We start from the raw sequence: 13,573 nt of genomic DNA on the forward strand, positions 1-13,573 counted from the left end.
AATGACAGTTCGTGTCATGCGCGTCATTGTAATGCAACCCAAACGGCTGCCTGCAGCTCGTGCAGCATACTTTTATTGCCTTTGCTGCCTGCTATGGACCAGATCTACGTGCAGCCTACCTATCGTTTGCACTTGCTTGCACACCACACAGCATACATTATGATTATACTATTAGATTTTCGAAGTTATATTGCATTTAGCCTAATTTTAGGCTTGTTTTTTTAAAATATTTTTCTTTACCTGCTTCATCATCTTACGACTTTCGTGAAGTTTATTTTCTCCTACCAAATCCAACCAAATGGACCATTCAAAAACATTATTCGATAGTTGCTTATTGTTAGATATCATATCAGACCATTGGGCCCCTTCAAAACATTCCTCTCAAATTGGTTAATCTGTGGAATTCCATTGTGTGTGGGGTAGTGTGCTGTGCTTTTGTGATATATTTTACTGTAGCCAATGATGGCCTGTGATCGGGACAGTCAGTTTCTTTACGGACGGTGGCAGGCTTGTGTTCGTTGACCGTGAATACGTGCCTCTTTCAATCAACTAATGAATTAATTGAAACTCCACTGGGCTCCATTCCCACACACTTTCGTTGGAAGTGTGATGGTTACCATGGTACAACGACAATTACGCAGCTTCCAGCTTCTTTTGTGACTTTACACAGCAAGGAGTAGCCCCTCCTTTCTTTTCTCTCTCCGCCCATTCAACAGTTCAAACTGAATGTAGCAGTCTTACTTTGGTTTAAATGTTCTGTTAAGTGCTCCCCTTCCTCCCTTTTTGTCAGTCACTCCAAGAGTTGTCTTTAGCTACATTTGTTGCATTTAAGACCAAACAGAGTAAATAATTGCCCAGACGGTATAGAAATGTAGCCACACTCGCCAGCAATGAAGACACCTGGTGGTGTGTGGGTGTGGGTGTGGGTGTGTGTGTGTGTGTGTGTGTGTGTGTGTGTGTGTGTTTGGGTTGGGGGGATTTTGTTCCTCCAACAAAGATCATCTAGGCATTGAGAGATTTCATGACAGAACAACGATTGTGTCATAAACCCTGGTGTATTTGATGAAGTATAGGCTAATCATTTTACTTGTCTTTAGTTTGGGCTATATTCTTTGTAGCGTGCATATGCTGTTAAGTTCAGACTGAAAACATCACAGTAGAGCTCATGTTGACTGTATAGGTTTGTAAGAAAAAGGTCTTTCCTAAAATATGATGCCTAGTGTATAGTAGTGTGGTTAATACCACTCTCCTTGTCCTGTTGTTATTAGAGCAAGCCAAAGTGAACACAGTGGTGCATCTCAAATTTAGACCACATAGTCCTTTATTTCAGTGGACCAAAGCCAGAAGGAGCAGCTTTACTCACCAGAGACCAAAGACTGTTATGTCGAAAAGTAACTGAAATAATAATCAAAAAGTATGTTGAGCTGTAAGGGAACTGCAGGGTACCTCTTCTGAGCACACTTTAATTCCAACAAAATATGAATGATCCTTAATCATACCTTAACAAGAATAGAGAATAGATTATAGGATGCAACAAGTTTATCTTATACCTGGTTGTTCTCTGTTGTGAAACAATTTCTCTTTCCGTGTAACTGAAACTTAAACGTTGTTATACGTGATATCCAATGGTGGTGTCATTTTAAAGAATAAAGATACAAGCTGTGTTTGTTCCCAGAAAACCTTACAGTACAAAAGCAACTGAACTCGACCATGCAGCTTCCTGGTGTGGGAAATAGATGATCCTGCCTGTCCTCAGAAACCATCAGTTCACAATGAAAGGGGAGATGGTGTGGTTTGCCCAGTACTCTGTTATGGCCTGGCAGCGCACACACGTGAGGTCTGTGATGGATTTTCCTGGCCCATTCAATGCCCTTATGAAGGATCTGAAGCTCCACAGTCTATTACAGGGCAGAGAAATGCACTCATTCTGACAGGTGGCAGTCTGCCAAATATTCAAAGCTTTATATTTTGCTCTGTATCAGTGGCATCTATCATTGAGTCCCATTAGATACTGTTGTGGTTTAAGTGGTTATACTGTTCCAAAGCTGAGACGTTTTATTTGAATTAGCTGGAATCATGACATGGAACTTAGAGGTGATATTCAAGGCCCATGATGAAATCTGCCAAGCTGAGGGCTAGCCTTTTTGTGTCATACTGTAGTGCAGAGTTTCCCCTGTGCCTTAAGTGGTAAAATGGTTTGGAAGGATTTGTATTAAAGTAATGCAAGTAAGGATCACATTCTGAGCATTTCTTTCTGCAGCAAATTAAAGGTTTATAAATTATAATAGATTATATTGTTTATAAGTAGGTGCAATTTGTGCAAATATTTCACTGTCTCACAAAAGGGAGTCGAGTAATAATATTAATGATGTTCATTGATGTTATTTAGTAACTTCAACCTTTACCTTTTCGCTCCATTCTATTGCAGATTGCTTTAATAGCTCCACACTAATATATAAACATTTTGACATTCCTCTGTAATGGAGGCACTGATTGAGTGAAGTAAAACATGCTTCTTTGTAAAAGAAAACAGCTTTCACTTGGATCAAACATGAAATAAACAAGCGAAGGCATTCAACTCAACTTGTGCTGCCTGGTGTTCTAGGTAGATTGGCTGTTTTCAGCACGCAACACCTTTGTGAAAAAAAGTATAAATCACGATTAATTCTGCTTCTAAACCCTAGAAACCTTGGTTGTTGTAGTTGAGAGTCCTAGTTGAGAGTTTAGAAATTATGTAACGATTTGAAGGGGGGGGGGGAACTGGGTCAATTATTCAATTACCCCTGAGTACATTACATTATGTCAAACAAACAAATACAGTGGATATGCAACATTTATTTAGAATCAGTGATGTCAGTGATGTGAATACCTTTGAATAAAACCCACAATGGGATTGGCTCGTATTCATGTCTGTTTTTACAGATTTCTTCCCCAAAGCCATAACCTAGTATGCTGTTCCCCACTGGCATGTATAAAAGTCCTGCCAATAGCATAGCATAACCAAGTTGTTCTGTTCTGTATCCTGACTAGACACAGAATCCTTTTTGATCAGACCACTTATCTTCGGTTGGTATAACAGGCATGAAGCAAGACCAATGTTAGCCATACAGTATACAATAAGCAGTCATGTTTTCTTCTTCTTCTTAGTAGTATTAGTATTGTCTTGCTTAACCTGGCATTCAGTAATTAGTCTGCTCAGTACTGTCTGCTATAGCCATTAGGCAGCTCTGCTCTGCAGTGGTCCTCTATAGCCCAACTAGAGAGTGCATTATTTCAGTTATGGCAATTGAACAAAGATTCCAGCCTTGAAAAGTCATCCTTTGTACTTTTGAAAAAGTACATTTAAAGTATGTTCCCCACTGTTACAGGAAAATAAATCATTACTGTGCTTTCAAAATGTTAATGCGTTCAAGCTTTTGGTACTGTCACGGCTTTATTCTAGTTTATATCAGAGAACAAAACACTTAAGGGAAACCAAAAAGTATGGCATTTAATGATGATTGTGCATTGCTTGACTTCACATTTATTTCTATGCCCTGTCTGGGTGTAATTGTAATGAGGAATTGATACAGTAAATGACCCAATATTCTTTTTTGCTATTAACTTAACCGGTTGGCTATTGCACCACAACGTTTTACTGCAACCTGGGAAATATTAACAAAATAGTACTGCATTAAACAATTTTATATGGTTTTCATGGCATTGAAAGTCATATAAGGAGGAGAAATTTGAATGTCCACTATTTCTCCAGTCATACTAAACCATTATGAAACAATTTGTGACTGTAAAAGTTAGCATCTTCAGTGTTGCGGGGCCAGAATCATGGCAGACTGAAATTAGCCTTGGAATCCTGTTGGCGTATGGCAGCCTTCCAGCAGACCTCAATTACAATGCTGCAGAGCCAGAATAAGAGAGGTAGACTGCATGGAGCCCTTTAACTCTGCTGTAGTACTCTGTTCTGTTCTGTTCGGTTCTGCCACTCTGTCACCATCATGGCCCAGAGCCTGCAGAGTCACACAGGAGATAGTTACTGTAGTAGCACCCACAAGTGCACGCAACTCTGTGTGTGTGTGTGTGTGTGTGTGTGTGTGTGTGTGTGTGTGTGTGTGTGTGTGTGTGTGTGTGTGTGTGTGTGTGTGTGTGTGTGTGTGTGTGTGTGTGTGTGTGTGTGTGTGTGTGTGTGTGTGTGTGTGTGTGTGTGTGTGTGTGTGTGTGTGTGTGTGTGTGTGTGTGTGTGTGTGTGTGTGTGTGTGTGTGTGTGTGTGTGTGTGTGTGTGTGTGTGTGTGTGTGTGTGTGTGTGTGTGTGTGCGCTCACACCCAGATGTAGGATGATTATTTCCATGCAGGTATGACCAAAACCACTGGGGGGAGCCTTTAAACATTTGCAGTTTGCACAATACAGTGGAGAATTACTGAATCTAATAAATGTCCTTATATTATATTATATTAATAAATAAAACTTTGTAATAAGACAAATTCATTGTGAATTCAAGCTATTTAAACATATCCACTGGCGACTGGAAACAAATTTCCTTTTGTAATTTATAAGACACAAACATTTTCCTATGTGCCAAATGCGTTGTGGCTTTATTCTGCAGATGGTACGAGACAGTCTTCTTGACTAGTTTAGACATTACTCCATAAATTCTCGCTTACCAAACTACATATTATCTACAGCCCATTTCCAGATTAGTGCAATGCCTATTGTTCCTCTCAAATTACATTACGAATGCTCCAATATTTTATACATTTCTAGATTCAACCTCTGCTCGTAAAAGTAAATTAGTTTGTGTGAGTTATATACGTGCATGAGAATTCTGTTGGGTAAATACAGAAGTGTGGTTTACCCACAGAAAGCCAGAATAATGGGTTTGCAGGGGAATGGGGATGAGAATGGAGAAGTGCCTTGACAATTATGTTGAGGCCATGTTGCCAAACTTGACTTTGCTGCATGACAACATTTCACACAAAGCCAGTAGATAAACCAAGAACAACTTAAAGTATACCCATCAAAAACTCATCAGTTTGGGGCCTCTGGGTGGCATAGAGGTTAAACAATTACCCACCACTGCAGAGATGTGGGTTCGCTTCCTGGCATCGGTGCCTTCAGCATGACTGGGCGCTCCAACAAACACAATTGTCAGTGTTCCCTGGTGGAAAGGGGATTGTGACCTACTATTCATCGAAAACCGCACACCGAAAGAAAATGATTAGTCAACTTTCAATAATGTACAAGGCAGTGGCACACAACAAAACACTTCCAAACTGCATGCAAGAGCTGTTCAATCCAAGAGAAAGCAAATAAACTCAGGCCAAGAATGGAGGTTGGCAGCACAGAGACCTAGTGGAGGAAATTGGCAATGACTAATTAATTGTCACACCTAAACAATTCAGATAAAATCCTTCCTGACTAACACAGCATTTAATTCTACTGAAAATAACGACAACACACAGCAGTCAAATGTATTATACTAATTGCATTATTACTAAAAAGTGGTCTCATAATGTACAACAGTTCAGTCAGCACGTTTCATGAATTGTTACTCAGAGGTCAACTTCACTAGCAGATATTATTTTCTTGAACTGGTCAATACAAGCAGACAACAGAGATCATGGTTCTAGTTATTATACACTTGTCATAGAGAGTGGTCTGGTAAATCTAGCATTTTTTTCCCCTCCAGAATTGAATGGATAGACCAAAGGCTAAGGCAGCATGCTGTTTCCTTATGTTATTTGAGCAAAGGAATGCTTTCTGAAGTAACAAGGTGTTGACTTATTAGGTGAAGAAGTATAGGAAAATGTTATGTGCGAGGCTGTATTGTGTGCACTGCGGCCAGGAAAGGAGCCCAATGGAACATATGGAAAAGTCTTTAAGCCATCTACTTTCTCCAAAAATAGCATGAGGTATTATGCAAAGAAATGATACACGGTTCCTTTGTTTCTACTGTTGTTCACTTTTGATATTACTCAGCACTTCATCTACCCCCCCCCCCCCCTCCCTTTTTCTGTCTCCATAGCTTTAAAAAGAAGGAGCCAGAATGCAGACAGCCGCCAAGGGTTTGGGGAGGTCTACAATGGCCCTGTTGCACCACGAGGGTTGCTGGAGCAAGAGGCTTGTGCTGCTTGTGTATGTGGTGTTGGAGCTCATAACGACCCACTCACCCATGGTCCTGGGCACGCTCGAGCTACAGCTGGATGAGGAACAGCCGGCGGGCACAATCGTTGGTGACATCAGCACTGGGCTGCCCCCTGGCATCACCGCGGCCCTGTACTTCATTTCAGACCACGAGGGCACGGGGGTGGGTAGTGACCTGGACATAGACGAGAGCACTGGTATTATTAAAACGGCCAAGGTTCTAGACAGGGAGCTAAGGGACCGGTATAACTTCATTGCAGTCACAATGACAGGAGTGACTGTGGAGGTAACCATCAAGGTGAATGACATAAATGACCATGCCCCCGCTTTCCCTAAAAAGAGGGCAACATTTAAAATACCCGAGCAGACGGCCATTGGCACCAGGTTCCCTCTGGACCCCGCCCTGGATGCTGATAAAGACCAGCTAACCACACAGGGCTACCTCATCAAAGATGGTAACATTGGCCAGACCTTCACTTTGGAGACCAGGAGGGGTAGCAATGAAGTTCTCTATCTGGACTTGGTGGTCAATGCTATTCTAGACCGAGAGCGAAGGTCCACGTACACTTTATCTATAGAGGCCTTTGACGGTGGCTCTCCAAAAAGGAGTGACCAGATGACATTAGATATCACTGTGCAGGACATCAACGATAACGCTCCTGTTTTCAACCAGAGCCGCTACCATGCCATCATCTCTGAGAACCTTCAACCAGGGAGCAATATCCTGCAGGTATTCGCCGCTGACGCAGATGAAGGAGACAATGGCCTGGTGCTGTATGAGATAAACAGGAGACAGAGTGATCCGGACCGCTACTTTGTCATAGACACGCGCACAGGCATCATTACTCTAAACAAGCCCCTGGACTTTGAGATGAGGCGAGTCCATGAGCTGGTGGTTCAGGCACAGGATAACGCCACACAGCCCGAGGTCACAAATGCCTTTGTCACCATCCATGTTAGAGACTACAATGACAACCAGCCAACCATGACCATCATCTTCCTCAGTGAGGATGGCTCCCCACAAATCTCAGAGGGGGCACAGCCAGGCCAGTATGTGGCAAGGATCTCAGTCACTGACCCAGACTATGGCGAGTACGCCAATGTCAATGTGTCTCTGGAGGGCGGCGATGGGAAGTTTGCCCTGACCACCAAGGACAACATCATTTATCTAATCTGTGTGGACCAAATTCTGGACCGCGAGGAGAGGGATACTTATGAACTGAGGGTGATGGCAACAGATGCAGGCACTCCTCCCCTCAGGGCAGAGTCCTCCTTCACCATCCTGGTAGTTGATGTCAATGACAACCCTCCTCTGTTTGACCAGCCCGTCTACAGACAGATAATTCCAGAAGTGGTGTTTCCAGGGAGCTTTGTGCTGCAGGTGACCGCTAGAGATAAAGACCAAGGACCCAACGGGGACATCAACTACAGCATCTTGCAGGACCAAGGGACTCACTCAGACTGGTTCAGCATAGATGCTGTGACGGGCATCATCACAACGTTGTCCCAGCTGGATTATGAGAAGGACCCCAAGCCCAGTGTCACCGTGGTGGCCACCGATGGTGGGAAGCCACCCCTGTCATCGACAGCGATAGTAAACGTTATATTGCAGGATATAAATGACAACGAGCCTGTTTTTGAGAGGAACTTCTACAATGCTTCCATCAAGGAGAACACAGCTGCTGGGACGTGCATTCTTGAGGTAGGACATTTTTCCTCTCAAATGTCTTTTTTTATTGCATTAAATCTTTATGACTTGAATGATTTTATGAACACACTTTAAGATTAAGGGGCAGAACGTTGATATACTATAGTCTATAGTGATATAAGGGCCTGAAGTGGTGACTGACATGCATATCATTTTTAACACTGAAGCAGTTTAAACTGGACAGCTTTACTGTGGATTTTACCTGCAGATTTTTAGGATTTTTTGGCTGTCCTCTCCTTCACCTCTTGAAGGTTTCCACGGTAACAACGTCAGTGTAGATGCCTCTGTCCAGAACAGGCCCAAAAGCGTTTTTCACATATTCACAGAAAGAGACAGAATCAGGGCTTTATCTAGCAAAATCAATGTCACTAATAGTAGACCGACTAATTAACCTGGTTGAGTGTGAGCAAAAGAAATGGCTATGGTCAACAAGGAATAAATATTCAGACAAATTACAGCATTTGATGACACCTCCATTGTGTTTCAGAGAAATATATTGTGTTCTCAGGTTATTTCTGTTATTTCTGCACACCCGTGTGAAGTGAGGGGTGCTCTTTTAATCATACATCAATATACAGTACATCATCAGTCTCATTCGGCCAATCACAATATGCATCCTCACCTTCGTCTTCAATGTCTGTGTTTACACAAACATTAAAAACTGGCCATTTATCGTTAATGGCATTCGCTGTTTGTGTTAAGACAATGTTTGTGCTTACACAAACCCTCAAAGCTGGACATAGGAGGGGCTAGTGCCACTCACAAGCAATAATAAGAAACCAAGACCTTTCATTCTTTTTAGATATTGCTCTTTACGTATTCTGTGTTTTCTGTAGGATATCAAACTGGTTCACTTAAATGTGCTACTGCAATGAGGATTTTGGGGGAAATAAAGATCACTTACCAGAGAGACTAGTGTTTCTGAAAGTTACAGGTTCCCATAATCCCTGTTTCACCGGTGTCTGTGGTGTGGTTTCATGGGCCAAGGACCTGCATGCATAGTGCACTACTGACAAAGGGCTCAGGAGATGTGATTTTGGCCCAGCATTTGGACAAGGGAGTATAGGGTGGTGGTGAAGGGATATTCAGTACTGGCTGTGGCTCCTGGCTTGAAAGCAGAAATATAAACTCAGTGGTTCTTTTGGGAGGTCCCCAAATTATAAATCACAGAGAACACCAGGATAAAGAGACAGAAGAGTTCACTGTAACTGATTATAGAATATGGAATAGCACCTAGAGGACAATCAAAAAATAAAACGATTTGGAGCACATTAACCACATGAACCCTAGCGTCCATTTTCTGGGGTGAACATTCAGTGAAAATAGCAAATCTGCAATCTCACAATGCGTAGAGAGTCTATAGAGATTTGATAGCCTGGAATCCAGACTGATTCGCTACATTCGGCATTTTTCTTTTCCCACTTGAGAAGCGAAGTGAGAAAAGAAATCATCCCTGTGTGAAGTGACGTCACAGGGGACGGAATAATAATACACATACACATTACACACAAAGTCAAATGTTGTGCAGAACGTAGCAATCAAGGCTAGACATTTGGTGTCAAGACAAAAAGGAGTGGACCAAGTATGGGGGGAGCCCCACTCAACTATATAGGGTTTAAGACAAGTGGTTTCAACGTTCTTTGACCATTACTTCCAATATTGTTGACAAATCTGTGGAGAAAATATGATATTTCAAGGCAGTGTTTCCCCTAGCTAGAAACGGATTAGTGTGGGGGGAGCTTTCACGCATGCACACTCGTGCCTATTCGCAGCTGCCTAGTGCCTACTAAAATACTGTGATGGCTGGCTGGTCATGATTGTGTGGTGGCCCACCACACAATCAGGCATATAGAGAGTGTCTGCTGACCATGTCCCTTCCTCGATCTCGCTACTGTACTGAAGCATTACAGTACCTGCCTGCAGACAGCCCTCAGGGAATGGTATGCTCGGCTTGACCAGTCCTTACAGCCTCCATAGAAGGACTTCTTCAAAGTCAGCATTCCCTGATCTCTCGTGTGCTTGGTCGACCATGTGAGAACAGACTGCTCTTGCTCAGGGTGCCAGCACAACATCTCAGCAAGACATCTGATGAGTTTTTTCTCTCTCTGTGCTTATGAAATTCCCACTGTCCCTTTCTCTGTGCGCATGCAGAGCTGTCCAAAAAGCCATTACAATATGGGTATTGTGATCATTAATATAACTTTTGAAGTGGGTACGATTCCGTTGTTGCTCCCCAAACCACCAGCACAGCAGTTCCTGATTATTCTATTACAGTCTGGCTCCACATTTCTATGTGTGAGATTTTGTCACTTGCCCCATGTGTCATTGGCTACAGTATGTGGAGGAACAGTTAAAATTAGGTGTGATGAATAAAAAAAGACATGAAAATAAGCCCTTAAACCTATTAGCAGAAATCTGTCTTGTAATGTAAGATCTAAGGCCTACTGAAAGGGAAAATAGGTCATCTGTGACGTGAGACGAGAGGGGTGGTTTATAAGGCTGTGGTTTATAAGGCGCCAACATTCTTAATTTTTCTCTTAATAACCTTTCCTTTTCTTCTAAAGGTGTGATAATTTCTCGGATGAGGTAAATTAAGGTAAAGAAATTAGTCACACTGTATTTTTATATGGTACTGTATAGGAACCATACTACTTAAACACGCTTTTCACTATATGCAATTAAATCCATGAACCACCTAAGCCCTATACAGTGAATAGCTAAAATAGCTGACAATGTCACAACATGTTATGCCACAAGCTACTGTAGCAGATTAGCCATAGAGGGACGCAAAATGAGCATACAGCCTAGCTTTAATATCTCAGAATTCAATATTTACTGAAGATCAGATCTTTTGATCTTTGGATTGAATTGCCTTAATTGATTTGCATCTGTTTTAAAACTCCAATCCATGATGACCATTGGTATATGATCACTGTCTTGTGTTGGGAACGGACACTTCATAAACAGTGTCAAGGCCTATTCTATTGGTCCAGAGTGTCTCTCTGTTTTGGGGGCATTGGTCTGGCTCCAGTAGAAAGGGGAGAGGGAGTCTCCAGGCAGCTGAGGGGGAAATGAGGCCCAACAAGTGCTGGCATGGGTAGCGGAGGTGACACGGGTAGGGGGGCTTCCTCGTCTGTCTTTCGGGCTGCCGCTCTCCAAATTCTTATCTGATCTCACTTCATTTCTAATTAGTTGTTGTGGGAATTCAATAGAGCCTGTGGTGTTGCATGCCACCCCCATGTTTGTGACAGAATGGATGGCCTGTCATCACTTCAGGCCCCTTAGCAAGATGAGAAGAACATGAAAGAGAAAACACACACATAATGTATTTCATATACAGGTATGTATAGAGAGTGTTTTCTAGATGCTTTTTCCCTGAAAGATTATTCAAAACAATTTTGCAGAATTACTAAATGGACAACTTGCTAGAAAGAAATAAGCAGACGTTTGAATCATTTGTCCATGGCATATGGCTTGCCTGCCAACATAAAACAGCAGGCCTGTTGGGGAGAAAAGACTAGAATGCTCATAATTGCCCTGAAGAGAAAGCATGAATGCTTCAAAGAGATTCATTGTTTCCATTCCAGTACACTGCTGGGCTGCAGACAGTGACCACCAGATAGTAGGCCTAACTGCTTGGCAGGTGCTAACTTCATTCATGTACCTGTAAGCAGCAGAATGTCATTCATTGTTATGAAGCTCTAACTCTAACTGGCTTCTGCAGTCATGTGAGGTCATGTTTTTCATATTCCATAAAGAATTTATCATAATGCATATGAATCTAGTTGCAGCCTACTATGTTAACATGTGCTGTTCTTATATGAACATATATAGCTACCTTTTTGAGTGGTGCAACCACTCCTATATGGAGCTTTTTGTTAGTAGAGATAGATGCAGTTCATATTCCTGAGTGCAATATAGGTAAAGTGCTATTCATTTCTCAGGATGTTGGCCTTGGGGGCAATATGTGGAGAGCATTCAGTGTCCTGATGGTTTGGGAGAAGAGATGCTTGAGATCAACTGCTGAGTACAGTGGAATGACAAGTTTAGGGCTGGTATTTTTATACACAAACCATGTAATCAATTCTCACCAGACATTCTTCTGAGGAGGTTGTCTGTTTTAATGCCATGCTGGATGGCTTGACCATGAAACTGGGCTTGCTTGAGGCAAGCTGACTCTTTCTTTTAGTCTCCCTGTGTTTCTTTTTCCTCTGCTAACTACCAAGCTCCTCTGTGGCTCTGTGGTTTAACACAGTATTTACAGGGAACAGGCAAAATTGCAGGAAACTGGATGTGCTACTTAATGTGTTCACAAATGTAATACTTCCTTGAACACTTACTCCTGGGCCTAGCAGGGGCACTGAAGCGAACATAAACACTGATGTACATCTGGATAGAGTGTGGGTGTTCAGGTCAGAGTTGCCGTGCTTGAGACAGCTGAGTGCCTTTTATTGTGCTCAGATGTCCATCAGCGAATCAACTGCTTCTGTCTCTCCAACAACACAGGAAGAGCATTGGGGCTTGTGTGGTCAAATGTTTAATCTTATGTGGCCCGAGAAATGAAGCAGAGAGAAAATATTGTTCAGTAGTGGAAAACTATAGGTTGTGGATGTTCCAAGCTTTCCCTCTGGAATGGGATGGATCGATTTGGATTATTAACCTCATTTGAACCATTAGCATCCCTGTTCTGGGGTGGAAATTTGGCAGAAATAGAAGATCTACAAGCATTTAGATTGACTGTTTTCGGTGAAGATATTTTAGTGTAGAGGGGAAAAAGGAGGGGGCCTATAGACCTCTGGGTGACTTTGGTAAATCAAGTATAAGGTTTAAGCGATTCGGCATGATGTTCCATTTTTGTTATAACATTTTCAAGTGGTGTTTATACTTTTTCTCTGCTCTGGTCTAAGCTTTCCGAAAGCCAAAGTGTCACCTTTAAATCTGAATGATTGAAAAAAAAAACTAAATCATTAGCAAAGGTCCTCCTGAATCATCTGCCAAGTTTGATGATCCTCCTAATCGGATTTAAATGTGTGACAGTCAAACTCCGGAGTGTCAATTTACCTCTGAGAGGTAAACTGCAACACGGCGGATGTTGCAGTGTAGGGACAGACGGGTTGTGGAGTGTAGCTGGGGACAGGGTCTTCCTGCTCACATCTGCCGGGGAAGGGAAGATGGGCTCATATAGCTGTCTCTTGGGACAAGAAATTTCATTAAGCGGTGCAGACTGTTGCTGCAGGTGAGGAGGACTCTTCTCGCAACTGGGAATAAGTTTATACTGAAAGCGGCGTGAGCGACAGTGAGAGAGAAAGGGGATAGAAGGAAAACAGTGGACACTGCAGCTGGACCCAGCTGTGGACCCCCACCCACCGCACCGGTTACGTCTATCCTCTGAGTCTATGTGTGATACAGAACGGAAAGATACTCTCTATCCTCTCTCTGTTTGCTCATCCTTGCCTCTTCCAGTGAGGGTCCTCTTTATCTCTTTCCCTACTTCCTTTTCCCACAACATTCTGTGATCCAGTTACAGTCACTATGTTTGCTGTGTCTCCCTGAAGAGGGGTGACATGTACTGTACTTGGACTACAGCAGGTGAGAGAAGAACATCTGCTGACCCACGGACAGTCCCTCGGACTCCCTGGAATGAGGCGAACAGTCACCGCCGGCCCCAGTGGGTCCTGCGTCAGCTCAGGCTTAGGATTAGGCAATTAGCCGATACCGGAAAAGAACT

The 13,573-nt window shown here is 42.7% G+C and overlaps 1 protein-coding gene and 1 long non-coding RNA gene across 2 annotated transcripts in view; both read left to right on the forward strand.

Moving 5' to 3' along the window:
* Positions 1–13,573, forward strand: part of LOC308321575 — a 287,191-nt gene that overhangs the window by 51,373 nt on the left and 222,245 nt on the right. The window lies entirely within an intron of this gene.
* dchs1a (dachsous cadherin-related 1a) overlaps positions 1–13,573 on the forward strand; it is an 89,161-nt gene that overhangs the window by 667 nt on the left and 74,921 nt on the right. The window contains exon 2 of the mRNA XM_080772488.1: positions 6,019–7,839. Coding sequence (XP_080628614.1) covers positions 6,040–7,839 — 1,800 coding nt within the window. The 5' untranslated portion in view covers positions 6,019–6,039. The remainder of the gene's footprint in view (positions 1–6,018; positions 7,840–13,573) is intronic.

The sequence above is a fragment of the Protomyctophum bolini genome, assembly GCF_963924005.1.
Source record: "Protomyctophum bolini genome assembly, chromosome: 9".
In the NCBI taxonomy this organism is placed as follows: Eukaryota; Metazoa; Chordata; class Actinopteri; order Myctophiformes; family Myctophidae; genus Protomyctophum; species Protomyctophum bolini.